Source organism: Schistocerca serialis, chromosome 9 (assembly GCF_023864345.2).
Source record: "Schistocerca serialis cubense isolate TAMUIC-IGC-003099 chromosome 9, iqSchSeri2.2, whole genome shotgun sequence".
Classification (NCBI taxonomy): domain Eukaryota; kingdom Metazoa; phylum Arthropoda; class Insecta; order Orthoptera; family Acrididae; genus Schistocerca; species Schistocerca serialis.
Window position 1 is genome coordinate 341333647 of NC_064646.1, and position 18394 is coordinate 341352040.

Below are 18394 nucleotides of genomic sequence, written 5' to 3' on the forward strand. Positions count from 1 at the left end.
TATTCTAAAGATAATGGGACTCCATTTTGACTATCCACTACAACTTTCTGTTTCCTGATTGACAGGCACAAGTCAAGCCATTTCCTTGATGAACCACATATACTGACATATGCAGATTTTTGTAAAAGTATCTGGTGACTGACACAGTCAAACACTTTTGTTAGGATACAAAAAATTGCAACCAGTTTTTGTTGATAGATTCCAAGACTTTGCCAGCAAATGCAAATATTGCATCTTCTGTTGACAAACCTTTCTGAAATCCAAACTGACTTTTGCTGAGGATATTTTGATCCCTGAGATGCTTAACTATCCTGGAATTCATTAGTTTCTCTAAAATCTTTGACAAACTTATCGGTAGTGATATTGGCTGATAGTTAGCAGAATCGGTTTTATTTCCCTTCTCATACAGCAATTTTACAACTGCATACTTAAGCCTGACAGGAATTCCAAATAATTTTTACTTTATTGCTTGAGTAATCAATTTCTGCCTTCAAGCAAATATTCTTTGCTGCTTGTATCGTCTTATACAGAACTTTATTGTAGAGTTTTTAGTGCACACACATATTGGGATCTGCTGCATGTAGTTCTCTTCTTGTTTTACAAGAAATTTTTATGCCTTTAGTAATCCAAGGCTTGTTTCCAGATTTTAACAGGTTTTCTCTCACTGACTTTTTTGGAAAGTTTTTTTCAAAAAGACTTGTAATTTCATTAACAAATATATTAAATTTTGAGTTAACATCAATTGCAGCATACACAGGAGACCAGTCCACTAGCTGTAATTGCTGATTAAAGCTTTCAATGGTGTGTTTGTTTATAATCCTAAAGTTTTTCCAAATGACATTTTATTTCCTTTGGGCATTTATTTGGTTTAGAGTGAGGTATTGCCCTTCATGACCAGATAGGCCATTTATAATATTTTTCACAGTTAAATTACTGTAAATATCCTTAGCTACAAAAACATTATCTATTAAAGTGCTAGAACCAGCTGTTACTCTAGTGTCCACCACTGGTATGAAGTTGTAGCAGTACATCAGGTGTTCAAAGTCCATTTTATTTCTATTTTCTGTTAAAAAGTCCACACTGAAGTCACCCATAACAATGGTTAATTTAGTTTTCCTACATAGGTGAGACAGAAGTGATTCTATCTGTCTCAGAAATACATTCAGATTTCCAGTAGATGCCCTGTAAATACCCAGTGCAATAACTATTACACTGTCTGCTGTTAATTCGATGCCACACACCTCAAATAGCTATTCATCACACTATTGCACATAAATTGAATGAAATTTCTTCACATAATATGCGTGATGAAGAACAAATTATAAAAGAAAATTCAGATGACTTTGAAATTGTTGCAGGTGATCATTTAAATATCGTGGTGTGTATCAGGCTTATTTCAGTACATTAATAAGCCTTGGCAAAGAGAACTGTTTATGTATTACTGAATGCAACTTGATTATATTGTTTCTCAAGTGGAGACTGACATCATAATTGTTCAACAGAACTAAATCTGAAGAACTTGTCACAATGTTTTTACAACATTGAAAGCCTTATACCTATCAAGAATGTAACAATAATACAAATTTTTCTCCCTCACTGGGAATAAGAATCATCTTTCAAATATCTTTTCACCTTCTGAGCTGTTTGTGTACTAGATTTTGATGCTGTCACAAGGATATTTGGAGCTTCAAAATGAGCCATTATGTGAAGCAATTCGATTCATTTTATGTGTGTGGTATAAAAACGTTATGTTTTAAGCACTATTTACAAATTATTAATGTTGTAATGATTTTGTACCACAATAATGAGTTACTTATTATGTTCATATTGTGTGAAGTGGTATACTAAAAAAAAGAAACAAAAAAATGAGTGTAAAATGTAAAATAATGATGTAAAACATTAAACAAATATAAGTAAAAGAATAATTAGGATAATAATGAATGTTTAGATATTTCACTAGATTTGTTGAAAATACTGAAACAGCACATTGTGTACAGCTTATTTCCCAAAAATTTAATTACATATTAACCTTAATACGAAAAACAATTTTTATTTGTGATTATTTTGAAAATATTCTTTCCAAACCTAAAATTCCCAATGACCTTTCTGGATGTGTTTTACATCTTAAAAGTGAAACTGGGCACAAACAAAGAAATATGTATTGTTTTATTTTGCCCCCCCCCCCACCCCCACTGCCCTACCCCACCAAGCAATGGGGTCACTTGAATCAATACAAATTGTGCTATTAGACAGTCACCCTGCAGATAGCACAGAGATCAGTGCATTTGTCTACCTTTTGTAAACATGGCAGGAAGAGCTGATGACATATAAAACAAAACTTGGCACAGTGAAGACAACACAGAAAACCAGCACACAGCAATGTACACTGGACTATGGTTGGTGGTTTTAACATCTCCTTCTCATTAAAATCTGTAGGAAAATCAACATCCTGCCATTGAGTCAAACTACAAGTGCATTAATTTGGATAACAACCAATACCAGAGCACCTCTTGCAGTCAATATACAAAAGAAGTTAAAAATTCATAGTTCAAAGTCATAATTGGTTACTTATCATTTTCATATGATTTAGAGGGCCAGGGTTTTACATCTGATTAACAAGCCATTCATTTGATGCATCTCAGTTTATTTTACAAGGGCTCAGGACTCAAACATGACCATGAAAGTAACATAGTGATCAACTTTGAGAAAACGGAACAAAGGGGCAATACACTCTGTTATGGTTTTATTTATATTTTTAATGGTTAACAGAATTCATTGCTTTGTTATGAGAATAATTTCAATTAGTTTTAATCTACAGTAACAATTTTACAATTTCTATTACATCATAATTATTCAGTGCTTTATTGCCTGGTCCCCCCCCCATGAACCATGGACCTTGCCGTTGGTGGGGAGGCTTGCGTGCCTCAGCGATACAGATAGCCGTACCGTAGGTGCAGCCACAACGGAGGGGTATTTGTTGAGAGGCCAGACAAACGTGTGGTTCCTGAAGAGGGGCAGCAGCCTTTTCAGTAGTTGCAAGGGCAACAGTCTGGATGATTGACTGATCTGGCCTTGTAACAATAACCAAAACGGCCTTGCTGTGCTGGTACTGCGAACGGCTGAAAGCAAGGGGAAACTACAGCCGTAATTTTTCCCGAGGGCATGCAGCTTTACTGTATGATTACATGATGATGGCGTCCTCTTGGGTAAAATATTCCGGAGGTAAAATAGTCCCCCATTCGGATCTCCGGGCGGGGACTACTCAAGAGGATGTCGTTATCAGGAGAAAGAAAACTGGCATTCTACGGATCGGAGCGTGGAATGTCAGATCCCTTAATCGGGCAGGTAGGTTAGAAAATTTAAAAAGGGAAATGGATAGGTTGAAGTTAGATATAGTGGGAATTAGTGAAGTTCAGTGGCAGGAGGAACAAGACTTCTGGTCAGGTGACTACAGGGTTATAAACACAAAATCAAATAGGGGTAATGCAGGAGTAGGTTTAATAATGAATAGGAAAATAGGAATGCGGGTAAGCTACTACAAACAGCATAGTGAACGCATTATTGTGGCTAAGATAGATACGAAGCCCACGCCTACTACAGTAGTACAAGTTTATATGCCAACTAGCTCTGCAGATGACGAAGAAATTGAAGAAATGTATGATGAAATAAAAGAAATTATTCAGATTGTGAAGGGAGACGAAAATTTAATAGTCATGGGTGACTGGAATTCGAGTGTAGGAAATGGGAGAGAAGGAAACATAGTAGGTGAATATGGATTGGGGGACAGAAATGAAAGAGGAAGCCGCCTGGTAGAATTTTGCACAGAGCACAACATAATCATAACTAACACTTGGTTTAAGAATCATGAAAGAAGGTTGTATACGTGGAAGAACCCTGGAGATACTAAAAGGTATCAGATAGATTATATAATGGTAAGACAGAGATTTAGGAACCAGGTTTTAAATTGTAAGACATTTCCAGGGGCAGATGTGGACTCTGACCACAATCTATTGGTTATGACCTGTAGATTAAAACTGAAGAAACTGCAAAAAGGTGGGAATTTAAGGAGATGGGACCTGGATAAACTAAAAGAACCAGAGGTTGTACAGAGATTCAGGGAGAGCATAAGGGAGCAATTGACAGGAATGGGGGAAATAAATACAGTAGAAGAAGAATGGGTAGCTTTGAGGGATGAAGTAGTGAAGGCAGCAGAGGATCAAGTAGGTAGAAAGACGAGGGCTAGTAGAAATCCTTGGGTAACAGAAGAAATATTGAATTTAATTGATGAAAGGAGAAAATATAAAAATACAGTAAGTGAAACAGGCACAAAGGAATACAAACGTCTCAAAAATGAGATCGACAGGAAGTGCAAAATGGCTAAGCAGGGATGGCTAGAGGACAAATGTAAGGATGTAGAGGCCTGTCTCACTAGGGGTAAGATAGATACCGCCTACAGGAAAATTAAAGAGACCTCTGGAGATAAGAGAACGACTTGTATGAATATCAAGAGCTCAGATGGAAACCCAGTTCTAAGCAAAGAAGGGAAAGCAGAAAGGTGGAAGGAGTATATAGAGGGTCTATACAAGGGCGATGTACTTGAGGACAATATTATGGAAGTGGAAGAGGATGTAGATGAAGATGAAATGGGAGATATGATACTGCGTGAAGAGTTTGACAGAGCACTGAAAGACCTGAGTCGAAACAAGGCCCCCGGAGTAGACAATATTCCATTGGAACTACTGACGGCCGTGGGAGAGCCAGTCCTGACAAAACTCTACCATCTGGTGAGCAAGATGTATGAAACAGGCGAAATACCCTCAGACTTCAAGAAGAATATAATAATTCCAATCCCAAAGAAAGCAGGTGTTGACAGATGTGAAAATTACCGAACTATCAGCTTAATAAGTCACAGCTGCAAAATACTAACACGAATTCTTTACAGACGAATGGAAAAACTAGTAGAAGCCAACCTCGGGGAAGATCAGTTTGGATTCCGTAGAAACACTGGAACACGTGAGGCAATACTGACCTTACGACTTATCTTAGAAGAAAGATTAAGGAAAGGCAAACCTACATTTCTAGCATTTGTAGACTTAGAGAAAGCTTTTGACAATGTTGACTGGAATACTCTCTTTCAAATTCTAAAGGTGGCAGGGGTAAAATACAGGGAGTTAAAGGGTATTTACAATTTGTACAGAAACCAGATGGCAGTTATAAGAGTCGAGGGACATGAAAGGGAAGCAGTGGTTGGGAAGGGAGTAAGACAGGGTTGTAGCCTCTCCCCAATGTTGTTCAATCTGTATATTGAGCAAGCAGTAAAGGAAACAAAAGAAAAATTCGGAGTAGGCATTAAAATTCATGGAGAAGAAATAAAAACTTTGAGGTTCGCCGATGACATTGTAATTCTGTCAGAGATAGCAAAGGACTTGGAAGAGCAGTTGAATGGAATGGACAGTGTCTTGAAAGGAGGATATAAGATGAACATCAACAAAAGCAAAACAAGGATAATGGAATGTAGTCGAATTAAGTTGGGTGATGCTGAGGGAATTAGATTAGGAAATGAGGCACTTAAAGTAGTAAAGGAGTTTTGCTATTTGGGGAGCAAAATAACTGATGATGGTCGAAGTAGAGAGGATATAAAATGTAGGCTGGCAATGGCAAGGAAAGCGTTTCTGAAGAAGAGAAATTTGTTAACATCCAGTATTGATTTAAGTGTCAGGAAGTCATTTCTGAAAGTATTCGTATGGAGTGTAGCCATGTATGGAAGTGAAACATGGACGATAAATAGTTTGGACAAGAAGAGAATAGAAGCTTTCGAAATGTGGTGCTACAGAAGAATGCTGAAGATTAGATGGGTAGATCACATAACTAATGAGGAAGTATTGAATAGGATTGGGGAGAAGAGAAGTTTGTGGCACAACTTGACCAGAAGAAGGGATCGGTTGGTAGGACATGTTCTGAGGCATCAAGGGATCACCAATTTAGTATTGGAGGCCAGCGTGGAGGGTAAAAATCGTAGAGGGAGACCAAGAGATGAATACACTAAGCAGATTCAGAAGGATGTAGGTTGCAGTAGGTACTGGGAGATGAAAAAGCTTGCACAGGATAGAGTAGCATGGAGAGCTGCATCAAACCAGTCTCAGGACTGAAGACCACAACAACAACAACATTGCCTGGTCAGTGACATTATGATCTTTTGTATTATGCTCATTTTCATTTATGAGTGAATTTTACATTTGACTTGTTTTACATTTCTCATCAAAATCTCACTACTTCAACAGGGCTGCAAAAGTTACTCACATATATTCAGCAGTTATTTTTAATTACATAACTGTGGACATTCTCTTTTTTTCTATATAACACTTTTATATAGGAAAATTTGGTTTTATAGAACTATTTGTTTCTTCCCCAGAAATTTTTTTAAAACTTTTATTCATGATGCTGAGGAAAAACACATACAAAAATAACAGGAATTTTCATTCTTTCAGTACCTTACCCAGATTTTACAGAAAAAAATTTTGAGCCTACTTTTGATGCGTTAACTGCAGTTGCTGTGTCAACTGAATCACATGTCAGGGTGAACAAGACCTCTCAGTTAAATAAATGAATTACATGACCTCTAAATATATAAATTTATTGCAACAACATTCATAATAATGCTAAACATCCATTTATGAATATATTAATGAAAAAATCTTGGAAATAATAAAACTTATCCACATTGATTTTAGCAACAACAATATGGATCCAAAACACATTTCCATAGTGAGTCCTAGTGCCATTTATTGGATTGGGACATTTGGCAATTATTTCACGTGGAGCAATAAAGGTATCATCTTCTATTGTAGCTTCGAATTTTGTAGTAGAAACACTTCATAGTAATCATCACACATTTTAATGCCTTGAGCAAATAAGCGTGACTGCTCATGGCACTTTTCCCTTGTACTTTAATTACAATGAAGTCCCTTTCTTCACTGTTTGAATGTTTTCATCACAACTTGTGTAAAAGCCAGTATCAGAAGAATCAATGTACTGGACATGATCAGCATTTTCAGAGCTGCTGCTTCTCTCTTCCAATATTTGACTGAAGGCCTTACTTCATTTAATTTATACTTCATTGGCAACTGCTTGGATCTCTTTGCTGCTGCCTCTAACTGTGGTTTAACTGGTGTTACTATTAAGGACAGCTGATTTTCCTTTCTTTCTGCCTCTTGTTGTTTTCCTTCCATCAGTCATAAGTTAAGGATGTTTGCACACTTATGTATAATTGAAAGATGAAGTATTCTGACCTGTATATTACTACCTAACTTAGAAATTTAAAAAAAAAGCAAAAAAACTCTCATTTTTATTCAAATATATCATCTCACTACTCATCAATATACTGAAATAGCAAACTCAGGAGAAGACAAGCCTTTTATTATGAAATATGTATGCATCATATAGTTCACTATGTTGTGGGATCAGATACTATATCTAATCTTAGTTCTGACTGTTACATTTTACGGGGACCAAAAACAAGTGAAGACAGCCCATTGTCATACACTGTATTGCACTGTACTGCAACTTTTCTTGATTCTACTACTTCCATCAGTCACCTCACAGAATGACTTCTTAAAGGTCTGATTAATATTGTACATACAAGAAACAAGTTTTTGGGACCTGTTGAAGAAAGTTAATGATGATTGTAGTAGAATAACAGATTTCAAATTCCTGACAGAATTTTTCCTCGTATCTCTTCACTAACATTATTATTGGATTAAGACAATGCATTGAATTTAGAGAACAATACTTTATGACTTTTCAGCAAATGCGAGCGATGTGCAGTTTGTCTTCATGAGGAAATGGGTGCACCTGCGGAAGCAAGTGTAGGTGTGGAACGAGATGGAGGCTGGGCAGAGTTCTGCCTAGTGCCACAGTCGCAGTTACACTTGCTGCCATCAGACGTCCCTCTCAAACAAGGTCCGTTTATCAGCATCTTCTGAGTCTGTGTACTACTGATAAGCATTCTGAATTAAATTAAGTGTGGCTAGTAAGGAGTCTAAGAGCTTCCTACTTCAATCTCTCTCATAAACAGGACCTAGGTGATGGACACTTGGATGAAGTATGCTAACTGTTGTCATAATTGTTTCTTCATCTCTTTTATCAGTTATGTGTAATGTTTCTACATCTCCTCAGGAATATGATGTTGTACTGAACAACCACACATCTGTAATTGGCTTAATTTGTTAATCTTAATGTATGTATGAACATTGAATACTTGAAATGGAATTGTGTACTGACATATAATTTTTCATGAACTTTGTTTTCATACCACAGAATCCTTTCATGTATTGGGGTGATTATAAATTACAGCTAAGTCATATTTACCTTGAGCCCAGGCTTAGCACTTTGTCTTAAACTAAAGCCATTATTCTCATTTAATCTGCACTCAGTATTTTGAAACTCTGAGTAGTCCAGTTAACATCCCTAATGCCCATGGCCTTACTGCTATTGAACACTACCTTTCCCAACATCCAATGGATTCCAGACCAACATCCTCCTTCCTAGTCACCATAACCAACTAAATCCTCACCCACAATTACTTCTCTTTTGAAGGCATTACCTACAAACAAATCTGGGATACAGCTATGGTCACCCACATGGCACCATCCTGTGCCAACCTATTCATGACCCATCGAGAGGAATCTTTCCTAAACACCCAGAATCCTAAAACCCTCATCTGGTTCATAATCATTGACAACATCTTTGTTGTCTAGATCGAGGGTGAGGGCACCCTATCCACATTCCTCCAGAGCCTCAACAGCTTCACCCTCATTTGCTTCACCTGGTCCCACTCAACCCAATGAGCCACCTTCCTAGATGTTGACTTCCACATCAAAGATGGCTACTACATCAGTACCTCTGTCCATATCAAAACTACTAACCACCAGCAATACCTCCACTTCGACAGCTGCCACCTGTTCCCTACCAAGTAGTTTCTTATGGTTGTTGCATCTGCAGTGATAAGTAGTCCCTCTCAAAATATGAGGCGTGTTTTTTAAGTAAGTACCTCTTTGAAATTAAAAAAAGACGTGCTAAGATATCTTAATAATTTTACACTCCTGGAAATGGAAAAAAGAACACATTGACACCGGTGTGTCAGACCCACCATACTTGCTCCGGACACTGCGAGAGGGCTGTACAAGCAATGATCACACGCACGGCACAGCGGACACACCAGGAACCGCGGTGTTGGCCGTCGAATGGCGTTACCTGCGCAGCATTTGTGCACCGCCGCCGTCAGTGTCAGCCAGTTTGCCGTGGCATACGGAGCTCCATCGCAGTCTTTAACACTGGTAGCATGCCGCGACAGCGTGGACGTGAACCGTATGTGCAGTTCACGGACTTTGAGCGAGGGCGTATAGTGGGCATGCGGGAGGCCGGGTGGACGTACCGCCGAATTGCTCAACACGTGGGGCGTGAGGTCTCCACAGTACATCGATGTTGTCGCCAGTGGTCGGCGGAAGGTGCACGTGCCCGTCGACCTGGGACCGGACCGCAGCGATGCACGGATGCACACCAAGACCGTAGGATCCTACGCAGTGCCGTAGGGGACCGCACCGCCACTTCCCAGCAAATTAGGGACACTGTTGCTCCTGGGGTATCGGCGAGGACCATTCGCAACCGTCTCCATGAAGCTGGGCTACGGTCCCGCACACCGTTAGGCCGTCTTCCGCTCACGCCCCAACATCGTGCAGCCCGCCTCCAGTGGTGTCGCGACAGGCGTGAATGGAGCGACGAATGGAGACGTGTCGTCTTCAGCGATGAGAGTAGCTTCTGCCTTGGTGCCAATGATGGTCGTATGCGTGTTTGGCGCCGTGCAGGTGAGCGCCACAATCAGGACTGCATACGACCAAGGCACACAGGGCCAACACCCAGCATCATGGTGTGGGGAGCGATCTCCTACACTGGCCGTACACCACTGGTGATCGTCGAGGGGACACTGAATAGTGCACGGTACATCCAAACCGTCATCGAACCCATCGTTCTACCATTCCTAGACCGGCAAGGGAACTTGCTGTTCCAACAGGACAATGCACGTCCGCATGTATCCCGTGCCGCCCAACGTGCTCTAGAAGGTGTAAGTCAACTACCCTGGCCAGCAAGATCTCCGGATCTGTCCCCCATTGAGCATGTTTGGGACTGGATGAAGCGTCGTCTCATGCGGTCTGCACGTCCAGCACGAACGCTGGTCCGACTGAGGCGCCAGGTGGAAATGGCATGGCAAGCCGTTCCACAGGACTACATCCAGCATCTCTACGATCGTCTCCATGGGAGAATAGCAGCCTGCATTGCTGCGAAAGGTGGATATACACTGTACTAGTGCCGACATTGTGCATGCTCTGTTGCCTGTGTCTATGTGCCTGTGGTTCTGTCAATGTGATCATGTGATGTATCTGACCCCAGGAATGTGTCAATAAAGTTTCCCCTTCCTGGGACAATGAATTCACGGTGTTCTTATTTCAATTTCCAGGAGTGTATTTTTACATGAAAGCCTGTACCTTAATCTACTTTTCTACATAATTTCCGTCAATATTATGGCACTTGTCCTAATGTTGTACCAGTTTTTGATACCCTCCTCATAGAAGTCTGCCGCCTGACTTGTTAACCACTGCATCACCACTGTTTTCACTTCGTCATCATCTTGAAGATGCTGACAGCCCAGGTGTTTCTTCAAATGCAGGAACAGATGGTAGTCATTGGGCGCAAGATCGGGGCTGTATGGAGGATGATCTAGAGTTTCCCATCGAAAAGATGTGATGAGATCTTTGGTCTGTTATGCCACATGTGGACGTGCATTGTCTTGCAGCAAAACGATGCCCTTGCTCAACTTGCATGGGCTGTTGCTTTATTCTGGTGTGACGTAGGCCACTCATGACTCATTGCCTGTAACAATTTGGTTTAAGAAATCATCACCGTTGTCGTGGTACCGCTCAAGGAAAGTCAATGCACTGTCTAAACGTTTGGTTTTGTGCTTATCCGTCAACATTTTAGGTGCCCAACTTGAGCACAATTTTCGGTAGTTCAAGTGCTCGGTCACAATGCCATACAAAACACTATGAGAAACATTAGGAAGTCATCCTGCAAGGAGCAAATCGTAAAGTGTTTCTTTTCTCTAACCTTATTGTCCACTTCCTGCACCAAATTTTCATTAACGACCGAAGGACACCTACTCCGTTGCTCATCATGCACATTTGTGCGACCATCTTTAAATGCTCTCATCCACTTTCTTACCATTCCATCACTTATAATGTTTTCCCCGTAAACTACACAGATCTCATGATGAATATCGATCGCTTTTAGGCATCGGAGGCATCTTAAACACTCAGTACACAACGTAAACAAGGAAGAATCAGACTGTAATGGCATCAGTGTATAGATGAAGGTACAGGTTTTCATCTAAAAATAAAATTATTGAGATATCTTAGCACGTCTTTTTTTAATTTCAAAATGGTACTTACTTAAAAAACACGCATCATATACTGAGAGTCTCACTGAAGCCTTCACAGACTGTAATTATCTTCCCAACCTTGTACAAACACAAATCTCCCATGCCTTATCTTTCCAGTCTCCCACCACCTTCCAAAGCCTCACTGTCCAGCCACAAAGGAGTATGCCCCTCATAACTCAGTACCACCCAGGACTGGAGCAACTGAATTACATTTTATGCCAGAGTTTTGACTACCGTATCTACTCGAATCTAAGCCGCACTCGAATCTAAGCTGCACCTGAAAAATGAGACTTGAAATCAAGGAAAAAAATATTTTCCCGAATCTAAATCGCACCTGAAATTTGAGACTCAGAATTCAATGGGAGAGAAAAGTTTTAGGCATCACCTCCAAATCGAAACAAAGTTGGTCTATTGTAATATGAGACACAATTTAGGTCGAATGAATGACAATACAGCTACAGTAGTTTGGTTCGAGTCGTAAGCTTAGCAGTTAAGCTTTACCAGGTAGCCATTGCTATGCGTCAGGCGCTCCGTCCATATTTATACGGATACCCTTCCTTTTTGACGTGCTTCATCTGGTTCAAATCGGTTGCTTATTTTTCTTTGATCTGATAAGGACCATTATCTTTGTTATAGGTGTTTACGTCACTCTAAGCTAAAAATGCATTACTGTACTGTGTCATGCATTGTTTGTTGCATTCTGATAATGAGTGTTTACGACCTGTCGCCGCTCACGGCATGGCTTGCTTTTGTGCGCGCTGCCGCCGCTTACAGTAAAAAAAAAGAGAGGAATTGTCTCATTAGCAAAACAATGCAAAGGGACTGCTATTTGTTGTTACTTACACTGCTGCTTTCTTTGACAATGATCAACAAGAACCAAATAATAGACTGTGTATGAAAATCTTTGCAGACGCCTCTTTTGTACATTACATTCTGCACAGAAATTAGAGTCATCTTAGATTTAAAAATCTAGTCAATTGCCTTGCTTCATTTCTGATTGTATCACTATTAGGCAGAAGAATAATACGAATTTAAACATGTCATGATATGTATATTCTTCCACATTTGCTGTTGCCTCACACTAGTTTTGTAAGTTATTAGGCAGACAGGATTTAAATGAGATAGCAGCAAACACGAAAGAATACATGGCAAAATGTTTGTATTCGTATTATTCCTATGGTGAAGAGAATACTGCATGTGATTCACAATTCATAAAAGTTCCTATTAGCAACCATCTCTTCTCACTGGTAGGAAAAATTCAGAACGTTGAGTTGGCCATATTGACAAACATCCCAAACAGTCTTGCCAGTTGGATTTTCGTAGAACATTGAAATGCTGCTACATTCGAAGATGAACAATACGGAATTTGTATTTACTTCGTTGGATAATGTATGAAAATGCAGTGGTCGAAACTCGGGGCGGAGAAAAAATGCTCGTCTTCCACCCGTTTTTTTTTTTAATTTATTTATTGACGCAGAGGTTTTGGCATCAGTATTTATCTTTGTGCCTGCAAAGCATGCCTGTGTAGCTCTACATAAATTCGACAGCAGAAGTTAGTTGTGGTGGCACCTACCAACATTTTACAGAACTTCCGCTTACTTTGCACTCGATTCTAAGCCGCAGGCAGTTTTTTGGATTACAAAAACCGGAAAAAAAGTGCGGCTCAGATTCGAGTAAATACGGTACCTCTCGTCGTGCCCTTAAATGAGAAATGTCTTGCCCACTATCCTTCCCACCCCTCCCACAATGGTATTCCACTGTCCACCAAACCTACACAATATACTCATCCATCCCTGCACAACCCCTGCTCCCAACCCCTTTCCTCATGGCTCATATCCCTGTAATAGACCTAGATGCAAGACCTGTCCCATACATCCTCCCACCACCACCTGCTCCAGCCATCACAACCACCTGCCCCATCAAAGGCAGAGCTACCTGAGAAATGAGGCATGTGATCTACAAGCTCGGCTGCAAACACTGTGCTGCATTCTATGTGGGCTTGACAACCAACAAACTGTTTGTTCCCCTGAATGGCCATCGACAAGCTGTGGCCAAGAATCTTGTGGACCACCCTGTAGCTGAGTGCAGTGCCCAACATGGCATCCTTGATTTCAGTTTATTGCTTCACAGCCTGTGCCATATGGATCTTTCCCACTAACACCAGCTTTTCTGAATTGCACACATGGTTTCTTTCCCTGCAATATATCCTACATTCCCATAACCCTCCTGGCCTCAACCTTTGTTAGTTATTGTCCTCACCCATCCAGCCCCTTCCCTGTTCCCATTCCAGCACTACACAGACCTCATTCCACCCAGTCTTTCTACTTCTCTCCTTTTCTGCTATCCCCTCCCCCCGCCCCCCCCCCCCTCCACCTCTCAACTGCCCTCTGTTTAACCTACCGACAGCTCACAGCAGCACTACCCTCTCTCCACCTTGTCCCTGATTGCTCCCCAACCACACTTCACTGTCCCCCATCCCATCCCCACTATCCCTCCCCCTCCCCACCCCAGCCTCCTCCTTACCCCCACCCAGTTGCCACTCCCATAGTGCACTGTTGCTGCTGCTCGCAGTGCGACTTCAGTTGCCAGGGACTGCAGTCGTGTGTATGTGAGTTGCATTTATGTGAGTGTGTGTGTGTCTGTCATCTATTTTTGAAGAAGGCCATACTGGCCAAAAGCTAATTTATGACAGTCTTTTTGTAGTGTCAATCTGCGATTCAGCATCTCCACTATATGGTGAGCAGCAACTTTCCTTTTCATAATATTGTTACAAATCATTAGTGTCCCTGTTTGTGCATTCAGTGTGTGAAATCATGACTGCACTAGAAGTTTCTTGAGGTGTTTGATCATACTTTACTCAGAACTCACCTGCACTGCATCAAGGAGATGTCATCTTTCGTAGACCTGTTCTTAGAACGTACTTACCATCGTTCATCAGACCCAAAGTGCATTGGCAAAATTGTGTAAAAGATTCCAAATGTAATAAAAAAGTATAAAATTTCAGTTTATTTGGTACATTAATTACTGCAAGGACCTGTACTAAATGCTATGCACCTGTAGCACAGTAGTCAGCAAAGTTGACAACCCTGTGAAGGATCCATGATTGATTCCCAGTACTGCAAGCAATTTTTCCTTGGTGGTAGGGCTTGAACAGGGGTCCACTCAGCCTCTAGCGTCTTGATACCATCTAAGGAGCTACTTCATTGATTAGTATTGGCTTCAGGTCACAAAAGCTGACAATGTCTACGAGAGTGGTGTGCTGACACCACACCCCACCATTCCACATCCAGGGAGGCCACTGACAGTGGACAATACAGTGGACCAACCAGGGCCTATGGATGGAGTTTACAAGAAATATACTCTTCTTTTAAAATTTTCGCATATAAGAAAATAAATAAGCCTAGAATACGTTTTTCACCTTTCCACAACTCATACCCACATTCTTTCGGCTGCCAGTTTACACTTTCTTCAGTCTTTTTTTTACAATAGTTACGTTTCTGTGTTTCCGTTTCCTGCCTTCAGACCACTTTGGGTCAGTTTTATTTTCCTTCCTGCCTTTGAACCTTTCCAGTTTTAAAACTTTATCCCTAAAAATTTCCATTTCCAATGCTTCTTGCTCTCTTATGTTATTTCTTTCCAAATCTTTCCTAACCTCTTGAATCCAAGTTGTTGTTGATTTTTCTTCTGCAAGGTATTTGAAGATCTGTTTGGTGAATCTGGTGTCATCCAGTGTGTAAATGTATTCAAAAAACAGTAATCTCCTTTTATTTATTATTTACAACATGTTTTGTACGTTCTGATAAATTTCTTTGTCACTTCTTAATTTCCAAAATGCTGCATCTTTCTGAGGCCTTTATATTTTTTGTAGAGTTCTTCTTTCTTTCTCGTATTTCTTATTTATCAAGCTTATTATTTAATACTAGACATACACTAGCATACAGGTGTTCTGGATTCACTGCTGTGTTGTACTGCTTTATTTTAATTTTTTTTTAGATAAATACATTTTGCTGTAGGTACAGTTAGTTGTACCATACACTTTTTCCACCTTGTGTATCCATTCTGCTGGAGCAGATTTTTCTAAACAATGTTTTTGAATAGTCTCCCTCAAATATCTGAATTCTTTTAACTTTCCTATTTGCGCAGTAACTCTTATTAAATATTTTTGAGTGCTTTTTATATTTGTCATAAATTTCGTTTTCTCTGCAGAGATTCATAAACCCATCATGTTAGCTGTCTCTTCAGGAAGATTAAAAATTGACTTGCATTGTTGCATTTGCCACGCTTTCAGAAAGTATGATAAAATAATCCACATATGCTAGGCAATTTATTACAGTGCCTTTGTTTTTTATCGCTAGCACAAGTGATGATATATTGGATTCTTTTAGTTTTCCATTCTAAATTGCCACAACTTTCTCTGTGACACAGTTAAAAAGAAAAGGAGATAAGTCATAAGTTTACCTGATTCCTGAAGAGCTGAGTTCCTACTGCTGTTGAGTACACAAGGAACTTTACATAACCCCAGAGGTTATGTCGAGTCGAGAGGGGTGAGGTCAGGGGAGCACACAGGCCAAGGGACTGGGCATCCCTTCCCAATTACTCCCTGCCTAAAACTGTTCATTAAATATGCCCTGACCATAACAGCTAATTGGACTACTGTCATGCTGAAACCACAAACTAGTGTGCAAATGCAAGAGAAGGCCCTCCAGGAGGCCAAGCAAAGCATTCTCCTGAAAGTTTAAGTACTATGTACCATTCAAACAATTTGGTAAGATGTGTGGCCCAATAAGGTAATCTCCAATAATTCCAGCCCAAACGTTTATTGAGAATCTCACCTGATAACTTCTCATACAGGCACTGTGTGGACTCTGAACAGCCCATTGGTAGCTATTACGGGGATTAAAAATACCCTCTTTGTATAAGTTGACTTGTCAGTAAACAGTACAAAGCCTGAATATTGGGAACAAAGGAGACCCTATGAGAATTGTTGTTATGGTTCAAAATCAGGCTGTCCCATGCTTTGAACTGATTGATCAAGGAATGGATGTTGGTGGTACCGTACAAAATCTGCCGGATACTCACACGTTCTTCATGCATTGCAAGGCCAATTACATGTGTGCTTGTTCTTGCTTCCTTCATACAACTGATGGGCAGTATGTGGTATTCCTGTGAGCTTCACCATAACACAGATGCATATAATATCACCAAATTGTCGAAATGTGTAATTACCCTGCAGTACGTAAAGCACAATAAGCAGACAACTTTACACTGATGCATATTGACTAGCTGTGTGTTTATAGCATAGCAACAGTGGATGTAAGGGGGTGAACTTAAGGATGACAAGCAAAAAGTACACTACTCTCTGTACACAGGCTCGAGTAGACCAGTGTAGTTGTGTGTTTAGTCTTCCATCCACAGCAATAACATAACATCAGTGGATAAAAGGATAGTTACCAAAGTCATAGGAGGTCAAACACCTTCTACTGCCATAGACACTTTGTTTCACATGTACAGCAACAGGTTCTTCATATCAAAATATTCTGTATTTTATTCTGTACAGTCTCCAAAATTTTTAAAACATCATGCAACACATACATACATATTTTAAGTCAGCAATTACACTGAGTTAGACTTGAATTTATAATCCACATTATTAGTTTTAAAAAACTGACTCCATTAGTGAATGTGGTTTTCATGAGAACTGTTATTAATTAAAAGATATTACTAATTGAAAATAATCCTACAGTTCATTATATCATAAATCTTGTGCACTGGGTGACAATTTGGATAAAGTGACATAAACATTAGAAAGGCTCGCACCCCAACTTTGCAGTACCATAATGTAATTTTCATAGAACTAAATCAAAGAATGGAAAATCCAGGATGGAATGTAGAACTAATTCACTTATGAGATATCTAACATTGGAAGTGCAGACTACCACAATTTTCAGTTACCGACTCCGTTCCTGTGCTTGTTAGATTCCAAAATTTGACACAGAACTGTTGTTGCTGCAGTTTTTATGGAGCAGATAACATATTTCAGTGACTTCTTAAACTACTAATCAAAATGTTGCGTAATGTGTCATAATGAAAAACAAATTTGAATATGGCTGCCATACTGATTCCGAGTGCAGATGCATAAAATGGTTTTGTGAACATTCTAAATTACTAACCCATAACATATTTCATAAAACACATTACTACCTTAGCATATAGCCCATTTTGAGTGGCAAAATCTGACCTGAGTATTTTCAAAACATTGTGTAGTTACCAAAAACAACAAATATCTTGACGCTCACATTTAGAAGACTGATCCTATCCCAAAATCACCAGTCTGGGCTCGGAGATATCAGTGGTAACATCTGTGTATACCAGGAGTGCTAGGAAATGTATAATATATCTGAGCAGTTGTTGCAAGTAAAGTTCATTTTTATAAAGCAAACATAAAACAACTAAATTTAATTATTACATAAAACTTACGCACTGTATGTTTCAATCATGTCATTAACTTTTTATGCAACAAGAAAGTGAGCACTGTCTTGCTTGGCACTGTGTCAAGTCTTCACTGTGTTCATTGATTATTGTGTCACATCACTGAGACACTGTTGTGTGGTTTATGTTTGGATGTAGAAGTGTGGTGGTACCTACCTGTATATAAAGAGCAAATTGAAAACTAGACCTGGCCATTGCATAATTTACAGTGCTAATAAATGTGGGACGTACCACTTAATTGTATCAATTGTGTGGTTTTTGTGATTTGCACAATCCTGGCACACAGTAATGAGCTATTTTACTGAGACCTCAGGCTACGAGACACCGAGGATTTTGAGACTCCAAGAAAAAAATAGATAGGAGCTGAAACTTCCTGGCAGATTAAAACTGTATGCCAGATCAAGACTAGAACTC

At 39.8% G+C, this 18394-nt stretch overlaps 1 protein-coding gene across 5 annotated transcripts in view; it reads left to right on the plus strand.

Moving 5' to 3' along the window:
• LOC126419072 (D-altritol 5-dehydrogenase-like) overlaps positions 1-18394 on the plus strand; it is a 174068-nt gene that overhangs the window by 88707 nt on the left and 66967 nt on the right. For all 5 annotated transcript variants that reach the window (XM_050086154.1, XM_050086155.1, XM_050086157.1 and 2 more), the window contains exon 4: positions 7805-7959. In XM_050086154.1, coding sequence (XP_049942111.1) covers positions 7805-7959 — 155 coding nt within the window. The remainder of the gene's footprint in view (positions 1-7804; positions 7960-18394) is intronic.